Below are 21,037 nucleotides of genomic sequence, written 5' to 3' on the forward strand. Positions count from 1 at the left end.
CATTTGTAACTATGCCAAGTTGTGCAAGTGTACAGGCAAAGTTGAGTAATGCCTTCTCTTCAAAATATAATTTGTGCTTCAGAAAGTCCCACTGCCCGCTCAAGAATGAGGCACGAAAATATAGTATTCACAACGTTGAACGTGTGTTCAAGCAAAGGCTATTTATCACATTTTGCTTGTGCAGTGGGACCACTGTCTCTGCTGACTCACTCAAGCATTACCCCTTGAACAATACACCCAAAATGCAATACGCCATGATAGTGTTCCTCTTTAATAAACAACTTTCCACCGCTGTCCTGATTGTCAAATCAAAAGCTCTGACCTTATGTTCAAGTGTTTAATAATCTGGAAAATCCAGAAGACTGGTCCACAAAACAGAGACTTTTTGGTAGGTCTGAAGTCTACATTAGAGATTTTTTTTAAATTAAGAACACTAACTTATGAACTTGCTTAGTATAGTCTTGAATAGTACATAAAGTATGTGACTGGAGACCACACTAGTTTGTTTTGCAGAGCTAAACAGATGGAGATTTGTCAACTTGAACTACATGCATCAGTGTAGTTTAAAAAACACCCCACCCTATTCATTTAAATGTGACTTACATGAGTAACTCCCAGCAATATTTTAAAATATTAGTACACAAAATCCACCTTTGATATTTAATATTAAATTTGTAAAATAAAATGAAGATTCTCATGACCCCATTTGTAAATAAACTCACCCCACATGGGGTCTCTGCCACAAGCTTGAACTGATCTAGAGGAGCTCAGCAAGAAGCTCAGAAGGGGCTGTAGGTCCCCCCTTCAAAATAAAATTTTGTAAACAGCAAAATGCGTCATTCCTTCTTGGTGTCTAGCTCTACGATTTAATGCTGAAAATATTTTCCAACGTTCTTCTATTCATTTGAATATATGGTGCACATTTGATCAACAGGGGTTGATGCATTAAAGAAACAGAGGGTCAAAAGACATTTTATTTTGCAAGGGCTCAAAAAAAATGACTGCACTCGTATAGGAGTTGACAATAGTTTATTTGCATGTTTATTATACATTTCACATCCAAAAATGAAGCTGCAGGATAGAACAAATGCAGAGACAGAGCCACCCTGTAAGAGAACACAGAATTATATGAATTGGGATCTTTCTCCTCCCCCAGTGCATGAGCAAATGTACAAGCCTAAAAATTTTATTCAAATGACTGCTTTTTGCAGCAGCATTCAAACTAGAGGCATTATGCAACTATGCATATGTACAATACATTTTGGAATTGAACAATAACCTCTGAACATTTAGTAGGCAAGCACAAAATATACACCCATCTTCACTAGACTACATTTTATGAGAACAGGAGAATACTTACATCAATTTATTCACCAGAGGGCCTCACACTCTCAAAAACACCAGCCTCCTTCATACTGTTAAACTCCTTCACGGCATCATACTGCTTGTAGAAGTCAGCATAAGCCTGTTTCCGGGGCTCTGTTACTGTGAACTAGAAGAGAAAAATTAAAGCCAGTAAAAAAAAAAAAGCAAAGCAATTAATTAAAAACAAAAAAAAAACCAACCTCTTCCTACAACTCTCCTGCATTTACCTATGGACTGCAGGTGAAAAGTTTATGAAGTTATGAATTTGAATTCAAATTAATTCATATATATTCTATGGACAAGTATTTTATTGGGAAATACACAACTCCTTTTTCCATACAAGCTACATCTGGGACATGGAGAACCAAAACCATTACAAATCTGTCACTTGTGAAGAAAATCTATGAACTTTGATAAATTTGGGTACATCGTTTGTGAACGTGTCTATAAAATAAAACCTCACACATTGGCTTGAAGATATGAAGTTTATCTTAATCTTGAAAAACTTGCATTTTTCATATGAAACATCACGGATCTGAAGGAGTAATCCAGTAATTTGTCGGCCAGTCTGCTTGTGATGAGTGTTGAAGGCAGAGCTGAAGTCTTAAGAGCAGTCTTGCATAACTCCCCAATGTTCCAGATTGGTCAATATTGTGTGGAGAGCTGGGACAATGGCATCTTCTGTAGATCTGTTAGCCCTGTACACAGACTGGTGAGAGTCCAATGTGGATGCAAGGCTGGAAATGTGACGTCTGACCAAACATTTCATGACAACTGATGAGTGCCACCAGACGGTAGTCATTAAGGCTGCTGGTGGTGGGTTTTTTTTTGTTTGGGGGGGGGGGGGGGGGGGGGCGCAATAAGATGTGTAGCAGCTTTCAGGCAGGATGGGATCATGGACTGAGAGGGACAAGCTGAAGATTTTTTGTGAAGACCCCAGCCAGTTGGTCTGCACAATCCGTCACCCTCCCGGACACCCCATCAGGTCTGGTAGCTTTCCTTGGGTTCACTGCCCTCAGTGTGCGCCTTACCTCATGTTCCTGCACTGTGAGGGTATGACTACTGTTTGGTGGTGAGTGAAATGTAGCTGCCTCTGGTGTAGACCCCGAAGCCGTTTGTTTTCAGGATAATGGCTGGCTGATGAAATTATTGGCTGGCTAGCTGACTCAGCCAAAACCTTAATGGCTGCTGCAGCCACCAAAATGTTTATGGCTACAAATGGCTGATACTGGACGTCACTGTGTGGCATATATCCGGGCGAACGGATCAAACAAATGGGGGGAATAAATAGCAAATTACCACAGGTCCCCTGGTCTCTTACTTCATTGTAAATATAAATCTAGCAAGATTGTAGTTCAATGCTAATAATAAGCTAATCTGGATTGTTCGAGGAAGGCATCTAGCTATCTACTCTCACTAGCAATGACCAGTGAAGGACTGGCAGCTATCTTACTATGATGAAAGTAGAGTGGTGGAGTACTTTTTTTTTTAATCAATCTCGAAGTATGTGAATAGGGTTGCCACATCTGAGTTGTAAAAAACCGGGACACATCGGTCGGCGGCCGCGCCTGCGCGCACGTACGAGCGCGGGGGTTGAGGGCTGCGGACACGCACATCTACAATGCCTTATGCCTTACTGTATGTGAATGTTCACGTTTAAAAATAAAACAGTTCAACTGGTGCAGTTAGGCGTTTAGTTAAAATTCATTTTGTCTTCTTAACCCTTAAATGGGCACTACCACAAATATTATTACAAAAAATAATTTCATATAGGAATGATCTTATTTGGACGCCAATATTTTTTTTAACAATATATTTTTTTCTTTTTGACAGGTACCGGATCTTCTACTTCATTCTGTCCGACTCCCTCATCGTCTGTCTCTCCTCCCATTCCGTTTCCAAATCAAAATAATACAAATATAATCAATATAGGGCGGCACGGTGGTGTAGTGGTTAGCGCTGTCGCCTCACAGCAAGAAGGTCCTGGGTTCGAGCCCCGGGGCCGGCGAGGGCCTTTCTGTGTGGAGTTTGCATGTTCTCCCCGTGTCCGCGTGGGTTTCCTCCGGGTGCTCCGGTTTCCCCCACAGTCCAAAGACATGCAGGTTAGGTTAACTGGTGACTCTAAATTGACCATAGGTGTGAATGTGAGTGTGAATGGTTGTCTGTGTCTATGTGTCGGCCCTGTGATGACCTGGCGACTTGTCCAGGGTGTACCCCGCCTTTCGCCCGTAGTCAGCTGGGATGGGCTCCAGCTTGCCTGCGACCCTGTAGAAGGATAAAGCGGCTAGAGATAATGAGATGAGATGAGATAATCAATATAATTTCTCTCAGTCTGCTTCGTTGTTGTTTTAGCCTTTTCTCTGGAGAACTGAACTTTAAAAGTTAGACTACCGTATCATACCAAATAGCCCTAATCCTTTGTTTTAATCACAAGAGAGAGGTGCTATGTTATTGGGACAACTGATTTATTCATTTCTCACGCCAGTGTTCAGGCATTCTTTTTTGATATATTTAATGATTTATTTAATGATTCATTTATTGATGAAACTGGCCCAGGCTTTAGAACCAGCCTTTATCAGAATCAGAACATAGGAAGTAGACAGCCAGCCTATTCGCGCACCGACCAAGGGAACTCTCACCTATTGTTTGGTATTACGGTATTCCAGTATCTTTGATTTCGCGCGGCCGCCGTTGTATTGACCACGATCACCTAGCAACGGCGACTGGCTGCGTGCGCAAACATTCGGTGAGGCCACACAAGCAGCTGCCTACAATATGCCCGCTTACGTGAAAACTATTAATATGTTAAGTGGCTGCGAGAAACATTAATGATTTGTGTTTATTTCAATGGGGGATAATGTGAGGAAGTAAAAAACCAGGACAAAACGTGTCCCGGGAAGGTTATTCCATTTTCCTGGACATTTTCCATTTTCCACAAAAAAACCGGGACAATCCCGGAAAAACCTGGACGTGCAAACAAACAAACAAAAAAATACCTTTACACTTTCCCTCAGCAGCGGCAAAGAATGCAGCCATCTCGTCGATATCGGAGTCGATTGATGCTCTGGGTGGGTTCCCGGGTTCCCCAGTGTATCGTGGTAACGGTGTGAGGGGCGGGAAGCCAGACAGGTAGTCACAACGGCAAGCTTGTGGTGGCTCTCTGTGCTGTGATATCAGTTCTAAATCTCTACAGTGTATGCCTATACGTCTCTATTGTGTTACTACTAGTGTGTACAGTTGATCATGTTTGTGTCACTTTTCTTGTAGCTCATGATGTGGATAAACCCATTATTTGATGTACACAATTCTTAGTGGCTCAGCCAAATTTTATTAGATAGCGGCTCAAATTGGCTTACAAAATTATTGGCTGGCGGCGGCTCAAATTCTAAATGGCGGTTTTAGCGGCGCCTGGCGGCGGCTTCGGGGTCTACTCTGGTGCCTTCATCTCAAAGCAGGCAAAGAAACAGTTCTGTTCCTCAGCCAGCGCAGTGTCACCATCAGCAGCTGTGAGATTACTGGACTTGTAGTTGAACTCCCTGTCACATCTTGTGACTGTAGAAATAGTCCTCGATCTTCCTCTTACAAGCTGCCTTGGCTGCTCTAATGCTTCTTCTCAAGTTAGCTCTGGCAGCACTATACTGTGCCTCATTGCCAGACCTGAAAGCGGTGTTCCTATCCGTCAGCAGGATCTGGACTTGATCATCCATGGTTTGCAGTTAGGATACACCCAGATAAACTAACAGACAGTATAAGCACAGTTCATGTAGCTGAGCACAGCTGAAGTGTACTCTTCCAGGTCAAGTTGTTCTTTCAAAGCAATCTTACAACTGAAGTGAGGTGCCTTCAGACCAAATTTTAACAGTCCTTATGATGGGTCGAGTTTTCTTCCTGGGGGCAGGGGTACTGGTATTAACATGTGACCCAAATGTCCCAGGTGAGATCAAGGTGCTGCCCTGTAGCCACTTTTGATGTTAGAGTAGGTTTTATCCAATGTTTTACTTCCAGTAGCACATTAAATGTCCGACTGAAATTTGGGGCACACTAACTTTAAAATCACCATTGTTGAAGTCACCTGCAATAACATGTACTGCCTCAGGATGTGTGTTCTGCTGACCACTTACACAAACCAATAAGCAGCCAAGAGCTGAGGTAGCATGAGCATCAGGTGGAATGTACATAGTGACCAACCCCACAATAAACTCATGATGGAGTTAAGTCAAGATGGCGGCACATGCACACGCAGCAGCTCAGTACACTACGAAACTGCTTTTATTGTTTATTTCTTCCTGCATGTCATATATGCTTAGGAGAACATAACATGCACTCGAAGTGAGCTGCTAAATATTGGTTTGCTACAAAACAGCCATGTTTTCGACATGGAATATTTCAAAACACGCTAAACAAGCCATCCTAGAAGAGCTCGTTAGACTGCCGAGGTCACCGCGGATTACCATCCCAGCTTGGAAGTGACGAAGACAGCGTACAGAGCGGAAACAAAAGTGAGGTTGTCGAGCCAGCATACGTGCTAGGCTAGTGAGAGCCCCGCACAAACCCCCGCTGCCGAGTCTTTTCATCTCAAATGCAAGATTACTTCCCAACAAAATTGAGGAGCTGGAGCTCTCCATATCCATGCAGAAAAACATCAAAGACTGCTGTGTTACGATTATTATGGAGACATGGTTAAACCCGACGATTCCAGAGGAGGCTAGCAAGCTAGCAGGCCACGCTACACACCAAGCCAATAGAATGCTAGACTCCAGTAAGAGCAGAGGAGGTGGACTTTGTTTACACAAAACTCGTGCACAAACGTCAAGATCACAGACTCTCGCTACTCTCCAGACCTGAAGTATTTAACAGTTAAGTGCTGTCCCTTCTACTTACTGAGGGAATTCACAGACAGGTAAAAACAACTTCTTGAACCGGTCCCGTTGTTACAGTTCACTGCACAACAATAAGGCATGGTTTTTCTTTGGAAATTCCCGAACGCACGTCTGCAATCAAGCTGAATGGCAATGCAAATAAACGGAAGTGGACACAGCTCAAGCGATTTGTTTGTCTTGAATGACATCACATGCCGAGTGGTCACGAAAATCGCCAAGCAGAAATTCGCCACGATCCGCAATAACTTATTTTAATTATTACTTATCAACAATACTTCTTGGGACCAGAAGAAAATTACAGAGGGTTTAATATATAAAGTTTCAAATGTGCATAAATTTAAAACCTTTGCCTATGGCCTTTAAGGTGGCCAGTAAAGCGTTTAAATAAAACCCACCAAATCAACTGCTATGACCAATGAATTTTATGCAGACACTTTATACTTGATATCTACGAACATTTGCTTTAAAGGACTTTCCAACCGACCTTGAATGTAGCTGCTGCAAACAGAGCCAGGCCAAAAGCGAGGGGCAGATGACGCCTCAGGCGCTTTGCAAGGAGACCCCTCATCTGAGGCTTTGCAAGAGACATGCTGAACGATCTGTAGATCACACAGAAAATCAGTTATCGCAAAGTTGGAAGGTACATATTCAACATCTGAAGGCTGAAATCAGTGAATTGTTCATGTCAGTGCTTTACAAATCACATACTGCAGTCCAGTGAACAGATGAGTGGAGTACCCCACATAATCACTTTATTAATCCCTGGAGGGAAATTCAAATTTGCTACCAAGCTCCTGAATCAAAGCAGTAAACATGTCTAAAAATATAAGATAAAATAGTCTGAAAAAAGAATAAATAAAATAAATTTTTATTTTTATAAAGATCTATTGCTTTTATATGCGTTTCCTAACAACCCCACTCGCAAAGTCTCTCGAACTGTGACTGACCTTAAAGTGCATATCACGGGTAAATTCAGGAGCAAGATCAATGTCATTCTCCTATTTTATATTAAACTTTGGTCAAATATCTGTCACATTTTGCGCAATTTTTTTTAACCTTGTGCAATACCAGAAAAATTCAGTTGAAATCAAGCCATTTGAGGCGAATTGGTCCGCCTCTGAAAAAACTTGGCATTTGGACCCGGCAAATTTTCGTGATGTCGCGTGCAGGACTCCTCCCTCTGAATTCTACGTCAGCACTGGTTTGTTTATGAGAAAACGACCTGATGGTTTTCTGCAAATTTCTTCAATGTTATCACGTAATTATTAAAATGGTTAACAGATGGGCTTGGGCGGTATCCATTTTTTCATACTCCGGTATATTCCTGACTAAATACCCCGGTATTTACGTTTTTTGTGTGTGTTTTTTTTATATATACTATTGTAGGCTTTATTTCATATCTTCTTCACATTCTATAGTAATTTAATGTTTCTTTGTTATTCTATTTTTTTGTTAATCTATTCTGTTTTAGATATTCTGTATTTGACATTATAAAACAAACAGTTGAAATGTTAAAAGACATTTATTTAAACTGCCAGGATGACATTTTTGAACTCAGTGCCAAGGCCTATATTAATGTTGGAAATAAAAACACACATTAATAAAAATAAGAAGTGCAAATGCCAACAAAGCCAGCAGAAAACAAAACATTGCATGCGAGTTCAAATCACATCTTTTGTAAATCAAAAGAAAATAATTTGCCTTATTCAAGCAATAACAGGTAGCTTTTTTCCACTCAAACAGGCAAATAGGCTATACAAGTAATGAAATAAAGCTACAGTATTTCGGGCTGCTAGTAGGCTGTGCCCATTTAGAAGAAAATTAGGAATGCACTAAAAGCCTCTTTATGCAAAGCTAATGAGTTAGCATCCTTAGCTGAGTGATTGGAGAGAACTCAAAACATAATGCAATAGCCAATCCAAGGCAGAAACAACAAACATGAACAGAAACCATACACGGGGCCCCATGCTCCCAATAACCTAAATGAAAATAATTCGCTAACTTAAATTTACATTTCTGGTAGTGGTAGGCCACAAGCAATTCTTAATTTCTATCAAACATTCTTTGCCAAGAACACCAGCATATTTACTTTATCTGGCTTCAGTTGGCAACGCTGTGGTGTGACTGTATTTCCTGCTGTACTGAATATGCACTCAGATGCAGCGCTTGTCGCGCATATGCAGAGGTATTTGCAGGCAACTTTTGACACCATTGGCAAACGTGTTTCATTCAGTTTCCACCATTCAAGCGGGTTTTCTTCAGCAGGGATTGTGTCCTCTTGCGCATATACTGACGGTCCTGCCTGTGCACGCTCCACTTGGCTCACCTTTATCATTCGGCAGAAAACCAAAATGCTCCCAGGCAATGGCTGAGGCATCAGCCTTTTTTACTAATTCCGCACCGCCATCATTTGCAGTCACCATCCTCACACACTGACTGGGCCAACTGTCTCTTGCAAATTGGTCCAGGATATGCACTTTAAAACCTCAGTTTCTAGCAATAGAGGCCCTATGGACCCTTTTCACGTGACGTCATGACAAACGCGGCCGCCATTTTGGACATGTACTACCAGTAGTTTACCGCAGCCAACACTGAGGAACGGCAGCAAAGAAAGTGTTTATTTTCAGCAAGACTTCCATCATGCCACTATATTGTTGTGCACCTGGATGTAGTAACCATCAACAAACAAGGCAAGGGTTATCATTTTATCGGATCCCGGTAGATGCTGACCGACGGAGAAGATGGATAGCGGCATACCAACGCTTGTGTAGTGACCACTTTGTTGGAGGTAAGACGAATAAAATTAGCCAGAAAAGGCATTACATTGCTGTTAACATTCCATTCTAGTTTACTGTAATTATAATCTGGCAGCTATTTACACCGGATCCAGTGTAAATAGCTGCCGGAGCCAACGTCTGAGGTTCTGGAGCGCGCTCCGGCAAGCTCGGACGTTGGCTCCGGCAGCTATTTACACTGGATCCGGTGTAAATAGCTGCCAGATCATAATTACAGTAAACTAGTAAATACAGTTTTCTGCATCTCGCTCCTTTTTCTTTTATGTTTGTCGCCTTCCTCGCATTCAAACTGATTCGAGCCGAAGTCCACTACATGTCCAAAATGGCGGTCGCGTTTACGAAGGTCACGTGACTGAAAAGGGTCTATATGAACATTGCGGGTGGCGAAGCATTACACTGAGCGGGGAAGTTTTCTGCTATGACCGATTAAGCACTCACATCTACATACTTCCATTCCCAACACTTATTAAATTTGCGATTTCATTCGGGAAAGCATTAGATGAGGAATCAGATAACCACTGCCGCAGACATCATTAATAGGGTGCATCAGTTGCCCCCTAAAAATGAAAAGTTCCTCCGATCATGATGCAATTTTGTTTTTATGTTCCTTTTGGTAAGAAAACACACTGGGTGAAATATTTTGACAAAATTCAAAAAGTTTAATGGTGGCACCAGGAGCTCAAAGTTATGGAAAAAGCTGCTATTTTATGACTTTTATGACAAAATTTCGATCACTTTTCATGAAACATTATGGCACCTTATAGAGTATACCAAATATCTTATACACATTTTAGTACATATTCTAAATATATTCTCAAGCACAGTTAGAGTTTTCGCTGTTCATTGAATCATTGTTCAGCTAATTTTAAACAATACAAATGTATTATGAATCACATTAATGCTTCTCAATCCCTTGCAAAGGTTCTTAACATGATCTCTGGGTCACAAGAAATCAGTAAATGGAGTCCAACATTGTGATTCAAACCTTACGCGAAAACAAAAGCGTTTTTTGGCAAAAAATGAACCTCATGGTGCCACCATTAGACTTTTGAATATGGTCAAAAAATTTTACAGGATGTCTAAAGGAATCAAAACGTCATAAACAGAGTTCGATAAGTTATTGGAAGGTTAATTAACAAAACAGACAGTAAAAAGTTTCCATGAACGTTACAGGAGACCCCATAGCTAGCAAACTAGCTTCTCACACAGGTTACAAATTTAGAGCAATTTCAGAGACATTTCGCCAAATAAATTATGAAGCATAACTACGTACATACATCTACATCTCACATTAGACTCCACATACATGACAATATTAAAACGACTCAGTAAAAACCAACCAGGAAATGCAACCTTTCAATACACGACCTTCACAGAAAACGTCCGGTAATGGAGGCCAGCGCGTTAAAATACTACGGATCCTTGCAAGGGCCAAAATATCCGCAAAGCATCATGGGAGGTGATGTGCCCGCCCGGTTTTTCAGCGACCTTTGCTCTGGAAGTAAAGCTCCTGTTCATTTTTGAGACAGAATTTTTATTTTTTTTAATTGAAAACCAATAACATAAAAACAAACAAGGCACTTAGTTCACACAGAACACAAATATAAAGGTTGAGCGAGGAAAGAAAAAAGAGAAAAAGGGTAAACAGTACAGGGGCTTAGCTCAAATTCAATTAAAAACAGATAACTAGACTGCATTTCCGCAGAAAAAATGCAGTGTCCTTGCTGAGCTGTAGCAGAACAGCTATCATGCTAGCATGCTAACAACTAGCATGCTAACAGTTAGCATACTAACATGCTAAAAGCTAGCATGTTAACGCTAACATGCTAACAGCTAGCATTCTAGCATACTAATGATTAACATGCTATTTGTTAAAATTCTAACACTTAAGGCTAACATGCTGACAGCTATCATGCTGTCAGCTAACATGCTAATGGCTAGTATGTTAACTTTTAGCATGCTAACACACTGAGGGTGACATGCTAACATGCTAACAGTTAGCATGCTAACATGCTTAGGCGAACTCTGCATGCTACCATGCTAATCCTAACATGTTAACAGCTCTCATGATAACATGATAATGGTGAACATGCTAACAACTCGCGAGCTAACAGCAGGCATGATATCGTAATGGGTAACATGTTAACAGCATGGTAACACGTGAATGCTTATATGCTAATTGCTATCATGTGTGCGTAAGTATTCCTAATAAAGTGGCCATTGCGTTGAAGTTGATTTGCTGTCAAAGTCTCAAATGAGCAGATCCTTGCCAAATGCATCATCACCTATGGGGGAAGGGAGGAATGACTCAGTCAAGCTTCCATTGATTAGCGGCAAAATGGAAAAAAATGGATGGATGGATGAAAGGCAAGACAAAGATGAGTGCGGGTCAGAACCGATATCATGTGTGTGATGGGTAATTTGGCCTGAGGTGCCATATGAAGTTTGGTGGATGTGTGGTGAAGTGTTACTGAGCAAAACTCCATTCATTTGAATGGGGCCAAAAATCAATGGAAGCCTATGGAGGTAAAAAGAGATGCGTGAAAACCAAGGAAAAGACGAGTGCAGGTCTCAGATGAGGGGATGGATCTGTGCGGGGACTTGGCCTGAGGCATCAAGTGAAGTTTCTTGAAGTTTGGTCACTTGGTTAAAAAAATGTGAAAGTTTTTCTCCTGAAACACCATTCATTTTCAATGGGGTCAAAAATGAATGCACACCTATGGAGGAAAAAGGGATGAGCAAAAAGAAAGGAAAAATATGAGTGCGGGTCAGAACCGATTGCATGTATGTGTCGGGGGAGTTGGCCTCAAGTATCACATGAGGTTTGGTGCATCTGCGATGGAGCATGTCCGAGTAGGACGATTCGATTCATGAGCCCTATTCATTCTCTATGGGAAAAAAACAAAAGAACAACGACAAGAACAAGAGAACGGGCACATTGATCCAAAAGCTGTATACAAGCATGCTACACCACTTCGGGTCAGACATCTCAGAGTTGGAACGGTGTCTCTTTCCTGAACACCCTAGGAGGAGTAGTGGATCCAAAAAATGTGTCGGAATAAGGCAGAATAAGTAAACTTAAGAAGAACAATAGTGTGCTTGCCTTTGGCAAGCACACTAATAAATAAAGGGTTGTCTTATCTTTTACATATTGTAGAGATTTGTACAAGATCTTAAATTCCTTCAGCCAATGAAACATACATGGAACAGTTTTAAAGTATCTATGTTTGTGAATGAAAAATTTCCCAAATAAAAATATTTAAAACCCATCCATAACCACTTATCCTGTGCATGGTTGCAGGCAAGCTGGAGGCTATCCCAGCAGACCATGGGCGAGAGGCAGGGTATACCCTGGACAAGTCACCGGGTCATCACAGGGCTGACACATAGAAACAAACAACCATTCACACTCACATCTGCGGTCAGTTTAGAGCCACCAATTAGCCTAACCTACATGTCTTTGGGTAAAACCGGAGCACCTGGAGGAACCCACGCAGACGTGGGGAGAACATGCAAACTCCACACAGAAAGGCCCCCATCAGCCACTGGGCTCAAACCCAGAACCTTCTTGCTGTGAGGCAACAGTGCTAACCACTACACCACCGTGCCACTCTAAAATATTTAAAATAAAAATAAAATTCTCTCCGGCGGCACGGTGGTGTAGTGGTTAGCGCTGTTGCCTCACAGCAAGAAGGTCCGGGTTCAAGCCCCATGGCTGGCGAGGGCCTTTCTGTGTGGAGTTTGCATGTTCTCCCCGTGTCCGCGTGGGTTTCCTCCGGGTGCTCCGGTTTCCCCCACAGTCCAAAGACATGCAGGTTAGGTTAACTGGTGACTTTAAATTGACCGTAGGTGTGAATGTGAGTGTGAATGGTTGTCTGTGTCTATGTGTCAGCCCTGTGATGACCTGGCGACTTGTCCAGGGTGTACCCCACCTTTCACCCGTAGTCAGCTGGGATAGGCTCCAGCTTGCCTGCGACCCTGTAGAACGGGATAAAGCGGCTAGAGATAATGAGATGAGATGAGATAAAATTCTCTCCATTGCAGAAGCCACATTTAATCGCTTTCCAAGTTAAAGGGGGTGTGTCAATCCTCTTGGATTGGCGTCAACTCCACAACTCATTCCAAAAGGACCACACTGGATTACAAAGGAAAAACAAATGTTCCAAATTTTCTATATCATTTTCAAAAAATACACAATTGTTTGCTTTGACATTAAATTTTAATTTTAAAAACTCGTTTGTTGGATAATACTCATTTAATATTTTAAAATTGACCTCAGTGATTTTAGGAGGGAGAGGAAAAGATAAATAATATTTTCTTATTATCTTAAACTCCTTCATAATGTAATTCCTTTTAACAGCATTGGGAAAAAATCATTTAACAGAATATTCCTAATAGTTACAAATATCATCAGACAGGTTGATTCCTACTATGTGGAGCTGCCTCATCTGAGGTGATTTCTTAGAATACAAAATATCTTCTTTCACCATTGCTTTCAAAGGGGCTGGTGTGGCTCTAAACATCCATCCATAACCACTTATCCTGTGCAGGGTCGTGGGCAAGCTGGAGCCTATCCCAGCTGACTATGGGCAAGAGGTGGGGTACACCCTGGACAAGTTTGAGCTTGAGCTTTTTTGGGGGGGACACTCCCACTCAAAGTGATTTGGCGTCCTATTAGGATTGGAACTACTAGTTCACATATTGTGACCAAGCACACACACATTAAATACGAGTTTCTTTTCTTTTTTTCAAAATTAAATTTTATTTCTTTTTCAGTAATAAACTTATGTCATCATAAAATTCTTTATGTAAAAGTAAATTTTTAATATTAATTTCTAATTGTTTATTTCTCATTTTTTAATAATTTTATCGTGAAAGTTTGAATATTTGATACAATCTAGAAGCAGGTGTTTGACATTTTCTTTTACATCACAAGTTGTACATTGATTGGAGGTTTTTTTTTTTTTAAAGAAATTGTGTATCATTAAGTAGACATTTTCCAAATCTAAGTCTTGTAATTATCCTTTGTTTGTTTCTATTTTTGTGAGAATATGTGGTGTGTGTTGTAATATTTGGTTCAAGTTGGTAGAAGAATCTACCAGTTTGGGAATTTTCCCATGTGTCTTGCCATATTGTAAAAATAACATCTTTGATATGTTTTGTGATATCAGAAGTGGTAAAAGGGTAATGAATGTCATAAATATATGTTATTTACCAGCTGGAAGGTCCATATCGTGAAATTCCGTGACCGAGGTCTTGAAAGTACTGACTGAGGCTGAGGTCACGGTATTTCACCATACAGACTGACCCTAAGCTGGTAAACAATATATTTATTTTTTCTTTACCAAATTCTAACAAAAAATGAGAGCGCCTGAAAGGGAAAACTGAGGCGAGCCGCCATTTTGAATCCTCATTCATGGCTGTAATGCAAATTGCTTCCTCCTCGTCCTCGGTATACAAGTGCACTTCCATGGCAGGAAAAAAACTACATTTTGCTGCCTATGTAGTCCCCTATTTATACAAAATTGAGTCATTCAGGATTCAGCCATGTTTTTGCTTGGCGTTAGCAAGTTAGAGGTTTTTAGCTTTCTCCCAAAATGTTTCTTTTATTTTGTCTTCCTCAGGGTAGTAAAACTCGCTTTCACTGTGAACACTGTTGTTATCGCTATCCATGCTGTAAAATTAATGCTATTTTCCTGAGAAATGCTGGCAAAAATGTATAAGATTTTTGATAATCTTATGAATAAATCTTATAAAAAAAGATAAATGTTGACAAAAATTCTATGTTTGTTGTTGTTGTGAACAAGCAAGTCGCCAGAGGTCCATAACCGGGGTCCGTACCGTAGGATACGGACCTGCTCGCCAGCCAATCAGAGCGCAGGATTTGATGGAAATCGGACCACGAAAAAAATAAATATGTTATTTACCAGCTGGGAGGTCCGTATCATGAAATACCGTGACCGAGGTCTTGAAAGTACTGACCTAGGCCCTCTGGGCCGAGGTCAGTATTCAAGGCCGAGGTCATGGTATTTCACCATACGGACCGACCTTAAGCTGGTAAATAATATATTTATTTTTTTCTTTGCCAAATTCTAACAGAAAACCAAGCCAAGCTGCCATTTTGAATCCTCATTCACGGCTGTAAAAATCTTTGCTTCCTCCTCGGTATACAAGTGCACTTCCATGGCAGGAAAAAAATTACATTTTGCCGCCTATGTAGTTCCCTATTTATACAAAATTGAGTCATTCAGGATTCAGCCATGCTTTTGCTTGGCGTTAGCAAGTTAGAGGTTTTTAGCTTTCTCCTGCAATGTTTTCTTTTATTTTGTCTTCCTTAGGGTAGTAAAACTCGCTTTCACTGTGAACACTGTCATTATCACTATCCATTCTGTAAAATGAATGCTATTTTGAATCCTCATTCACGGTTGTAATTCAAATAGCTTCCTCCTCAGTATACAAGTGCACTTCCATGGCAGGAAAAAAAATACATTTTGCCACCTATGTAGTCCCCTATTTATACAAATAGGAGTCATTCAGGATTCAGCCATGTTTTCGCTCGGCGTTAGCAAGTTAGAGGTTTTTAGCCTTCTCCTGAAATGTTTTATTTTATTTCTTCTTCCTCAGGGTAGTAAAACTCGCTTTTGCTGTGAAGACTGTTGTTATCGCTATCCGTGATGTAAAATTAATGCTATTCTCCTGAGAAATGCTGGCAAAAATTTATAAGATTTTTGATAATCTTATAAATAAATCTTATTAAAAAAAAGATAAATGTTGACAAAAAATGCTACTATGTTTGTTGTTGTTGTGAATGAGAGAGTCGCCAGAGGTCCGTAACTGGGGTCCATACCATAGGATACGTACCCGCTCGCCAGCCAATCAGAGCGCAGAATTTGATGGAAACCGGATCGCGAAAAAAAGAATAGGTTTTATTTACTGATCTTTTGGCCAATTTATCAGCCATTTCATTTCCTTTAATACCCACATGAGCTGGAATCCAACAAAAACAACCTTACCACCCATAAGATAAAGCTGGTACATAAGATATCGGAAATCTAATAATTCTATGTCATTATCTTCCTTTTGAATTTTTTGTAAGACAGACAACGAATCAGAAAATGTCACACTTTGAAAGGGAAGCTTATCAATAAGAAGTTCCAAAGCCTTTGTAATTGCTAGTAACTCAGCTCTAAAAATAGTACCATTTGAGATTTTATAATCTTTTTGAATGTTTAAACTTGGAATTACAATGCCAGATGCACAATCAAAATCTTTTTTTGAACCATCAGTAAATATATGTAAGTGTGTTAGGGAGGGTAAAGGTATGGTGAAGTTCGGATCCAAACACAGAACACAGACAGTAATCCAATAAATAAGATGATTTAATAAAGGGAAGAAAGGACATGGCAAAAGCCCTCTGTAGAGGGCTCTGGGCTCGGGCTCAGACTCAGGCTCTGGAGACGGCTCTGGGCTGGGCTCTGGCTCTGGGCTGGGCTCAGGCTCTGGACTAGGCTCAAGCTCTGAAGATGGCTCAAGCTGTGGACTTGGCTCAGACTGTGGACTTGGCTCTCTTTTGAACTCTGACACTGGCTCCAGCACTGGCTCTGGAGTAGACTCTGATGCTGGCTCCGGCACTGGCTCTGGATTAGACTCTGACGCTGGCTCCAGCACTGGCTCTGGAATAGACTCGGACGCTGGTTCCGGCACAGGCTCTGGAATAGACTTGGATGCTGGCTCCGGCACAGGAGCAGACACTGGCTCCGCCTCTGGCACGGAAACAGGAACAGGTGCTGGCACGGGAACAGGAGCTGGCTCTGGCTGAGAAATCAGCTCAAAAGAGACAGCCTCCTCTGCTGTCTCTACTTCAGCCACTAGGGAGAGCTCTGGAGCGACGGCCTCCTCATCTGAGCCAGCCACTGGAGTGGTTGCCTTTAGGAGGGGATCTACAGCAACAGCCTCCTCGACTGCATCGACCACAGGAGGGAGCTCTGGAGCGCTGGCATCCTCAGCTGACTCGGCCTCTGGCATGATTGCCCCTCCCCAAAAATTTTCATGGGGTTCCTCCCTTACTAAGGATTCGAAAATAAACTTTAGCATGGCAAAGAAAGTCTGAGAGTTATGAAGACAAGGGTGTTCAACCCAAATCAGACAGTCCACCCATCTGCGTGCTTGTCCAGCAATGAATGTCAGTACAAAGCTTACCCAGATGGGTTCGGGTGTCTTGGGCTCTTGGAGGTTCTCATAGAAGAGATCACACTGGAGCTTGAATCCCATGATATATCCCATAGTAGACTGCCAGGCAAGGGCATAGGTTTGGTCTAAGCTTTGGTAGGGACATTACAACTTACTCCCCCCCCCCCCCCCCCCCCCCATCCACCCATAACTTGATCATACATCACGTGTACACTCATACTCAGCGGAACAGTTCAAGAACACTTTACTTATTCCTTTTCCAAATTCAGCATACATTTTGCATTTTGTCCTCTGATGCAGTTAAGAGAAAAACATTCCAGGTAAGATCAAAATAAATAACTATTATTGGGATCTTCTGTATTATACAGCAAACACAAATCCAGATAAGAACAAAGAAATAACTTCTTGCACTTCAGGTAAATGATGCAATCTCTACATTATTGGGATATTGTGCATTTAAGAGAAAAATATCCAGAAAAGAACAAATAAATAATATCTTGCACTGTATAAAAATAAATAAATAAAAATCTGTATTATTGCAGTGTTTGTTGCATGCTTATGTGCATCTGTGTTTATCAACTGGCAAAACTAAATATGTAAACATAAATGCTTAGAACTTTTACACCCATCTAAATGCAGTGTAATCTGCAGATCTTTACAGGGGTATGAATATGTCTGTAATGTTATTTAAATACACCAAACACATGCCTCCATCTGTCATTAGCAGACACAAACTGCTGCCCAACTTCTTTCAAATCAATGAGGTCAAGTGCTGTTTGATGCACATGGCATACGCTGACATTGTTAAGGCGCTGCTGGGTCATTGTCGACCTCAGCCAGGTTTTTAGCCTTTTCAAAGCACTGAAGCTTCTTTCAGCTTCCGCTGATGCCACAGGGATAACTAACAACAGCCTAACAAGTTTCTCCACCTCATCAAACAGGCCACGTACTTCACTGGGCATCCCTCTCAGGATATCTGCAGCTTCTCTACTTGATTTCAGTGCATGCTTGTTGAGAAACATGGGAAGCTGAATCCTCAGACTCTCCCTGTCAATCTCTGGATACTCTCCAATAGTGTCATTAAGCCTACCGGTGAGGAGCACATCCTCAACCTGTTTGAATTTCTCCAGATCAGGTTGGTTGAATCTGTCTTTGAACTGCATATCCAAATGTGGCAGCGGGGGCGTGGTCTAGCATCGGTCTGTGACAGGAGGGCGGAGTCAGGGAAGTTAAGTGGCAGAATCATTACACCTGTTGTTAATTGATGTGTTTGTGTGTCTTCCCAGTGACCGCGCCCTTCTTAAGGAGAGAGAGTGAGAGCAGAGAGAGGCTCTCCACAACCAGACAGCTGATGTGTGTGCGTGTGTGTATTTACAGCTGAAAAGCTGAATAAAGAGAGTTTTTGTATTCTCAGTTCTGTCCTGCCGTCCTTCTGTGCTCCACCCATTTACACGAACTGCCACAGTGGTGCCGAAACCCGGGAAAATGAGCACAGAAGGCAACAGCCCCATGGAGTCCTCCACCTTCGCCAACCTGATCCACGCCCTCGCCACAGCCCAACAGAGCCAGCACCAGGGGTTGCTCGCCCTCCAAAAGGAGCAAGAACAACGGTTCGAGGCCCTGGTGCTGGCGCAACAGGAAGATCGTCGGGTGTTCCCGCACCTCCTCGCGTCGGCGGGGTCCACCAACTCCACCGCCGTGGGCCCTTCCCCCCTCACCCTCACGAAGATGGGCCCGCAGGACGACCCCGAGGCATTCTTCACGCTCTTTGAGCAGGTAGCAGAGACCTCGGGGTGGCCGGTGGAACAGCGCGCGGCGTGCCTCCTCCCCCTGCTAACAGGAGAGGCGCAGCTGGCCGCGCTACAGCTCCCCGCCGACCGCCGGCTGGCCTACGCGGACCTTCGCCAGGCCATCCTCCAGTGGGTGGGACGCACCCCGGAGCAACATCATCAGCGTTTCCGCGCTCTGCACTTGGAGGAAGTCGGCCGGCCGTTCGCGTTTGGCCAGCAACTCCGGGACGCCTGCTGGCAGTGGTTGAGGGCCGACAGCTGCGACGCCGAGGGACTCATCGACCAGGTGGTACTGGAACAGTTCGTCGTGCGTCTACCAGCGGGAACCGCAGAGTGGGTCCAGTGCCACCGCCCGGCGTCGCTGGATCAGGCAATCGAGCTGGCAGAGGATCATCTGGCGGCTGTCCCGACGGCAGGACAGCAGACGACCTCTTCTCTTCTCTCCTCTCTCTCTCTCTCTCTCCTCTCCTCCTGTGTCTTCTCCTCGCCCCATTCCCCCACCGCGGAGACGGGGGCCGGCGCCACCTCAGCCGGCCCGCCGCACCCGCGGTGCCCTTCCGTGTCTCCCTTCTGTGTCTGTCTCTCCCCCCCCCTCAGGTGAGTGAGCCCCAGAGCACTAGTGCAGAGAGGAAGCCCGGGCCGGTTTGCTGGTGCTGCAGGGAACCGGGCCACCTCCAACAGCAGTGCTCGATAATGGAGGTGGGCGCAGTGGTTCGGATCCCCAACGCGCCAGGAGCCACCCTCGATCGGGCCGGAGCGTATCGCATACCGGTGAGTATCCAAGGGGATACATATCAGGCGTTAGTGGATTCGGGCTGTAATCAGACCTCAATCCACCAAAACCTGGTGCAAGACGAGGCATTGGGGGGAGCACAATTGGTGAAGGTGTTGTGTGTGCACGGGGATGTTCACAACTACCCTTTAGTGTCGGTCCACATTATTTTCAGAGGGGAAAAATTTATAGTGAAGGCGGCGGTTAATCCTCGCCTTACCCACTCTTTAATTTTGGGGACTGATTGGCCGGGATTTCAGGGTTTAATGACACACTTAGTCAAGAGTGGGTCCTGCCATTTGACAGGGGGAGGTCCCGGTGTTGCTTTGGCGGGAGCAGCTGTCACAGAGCCGTCTACGTCATCTCCGCGCCAGAGTGAGGAGCTGCCGGCTCCTCCTCTCTCTATTGGGGAATCCCTCGCGGATTTCCCATTAGAGCAATCGCGAGACGAGACTCTGCGGCATGCTTTTGACCAAGTGAGAGTAATCGATGGTCAAACGCTCCAGCCAAACGCCACCCCGTCCTTCCCCTACTTCGCAATTATGAAGGATAGATTATACCGAGTGACGCAGGACACTCAAACTAAAGAGCGAGTCACGCAGCTTTTAATTCCGAAGAGCTGCCAGGAATTGGTATTCCAGGCGGCTCACTTTAATCCCATGTCTGGACACTTAGGGCAGGATAAAACACTAGCCCGAATAATGGCCCGATTCTATTGGCCGGGGATTCGCGGCGATGTCCGTAGGTGGTGTACGGCATGCCGCGAATGCCAGTTAGTAAATCCAGTGCGGCCGCGAACTTAGATGATATCATTATTTATAGTAATGACTGGCCGCGGCACCTACAACACCTGAGGGCCGTCCTTAGGTCGCTGAGGCGGGTGGGTCTCACGGCCAACCCGAAGAAGTGTGCGATTGGGCGGGTGGAAGTATGGTATCTGGGCTTCCACTTGGGCAACGGGCAGGTGCATCCCCAAGTTAACAAGACTGCAGCGATTGCGGCCTGCCCGAGGCCCAAGACCAAAAAGGGGGTGAGACAGTTCCTGGGGCTGGCTGGCTATTATCGTAGGTTTATACCTAATTATTCGGACGTCACCAGCCCGCTGACTGATCTGAAAAAAAAGGGGGCACCAGATCCGGTCCAGTGGACGGAGCAATGCCAGCGGGCTTTTTCTAAGGTTAAGGCTGCACTGTGTGGGGGGCCACTTTTACACTCCCCTGACTTTTCTCTCCCTTTTATGTTGCA

At 43.4% G+C, this 21,037-nt stretch overlaps 1 protein-coding gene across 2 annotated transcripts; it reads right to left on the minus strand.

The window, feature by feature from the left end:
* Window positions 1–1,012: 1,012 nt before the first annotated feature.
* On the minus strand, window positions 1,013–10,494 carry LOC132884982 (cytochrome c oxidase subunit 6C-1). 2 transcript variants are annotated; one of them, XM_060919141.1, is made up of 4 exons: window positions 10,394–10,494; window positions 6,730–6,844; window positions 1,361–1,492; window positions 1,013–1,106 (listed from the first exon to the last, which is right to left on the minus strand). In XM_060919141.1, the coding sequence occupies exons 2-3, from the start codon at window positions 6,832–6,834 to the stop codon at window positions 1,367–1,369; spliced, it is 231 nt and encodes a 76-aa protein (XP_060775124.1). In that variant the 5' UTR covers window positions 6,835–6,844; window positions 10,394–10,494; the 3' UTR covers window positions 1,013–1,106; window positions 1,361–1,366. The 2 variants fall into 2 exon arrangements, with proteins under 2 accessions (XP_060775124.1, XP_060775123.1); XM_060919140.1 differs by having other exon boundaries at window positions 10,381–10,489.
* Between the last annotated feature and the right edge of the window lie 10,543 nt (window positions 10,495–21,037).

The sequence above is a fragment of the Neoarius graeffei genome, chromosome 4 (assembly GCF_027579695.1).
Source record: "Neoarius graeffei isolate fNeoGra1 chromosome 4, fNeoGra1.pri, whole genome shotgun sequence".
Lineage (NCBI taxonomy): Eukaryota > Metazoa > Chordata > Actinopteri > Siluriformes > Ariidae > Neoarius > Neoarius graeffei.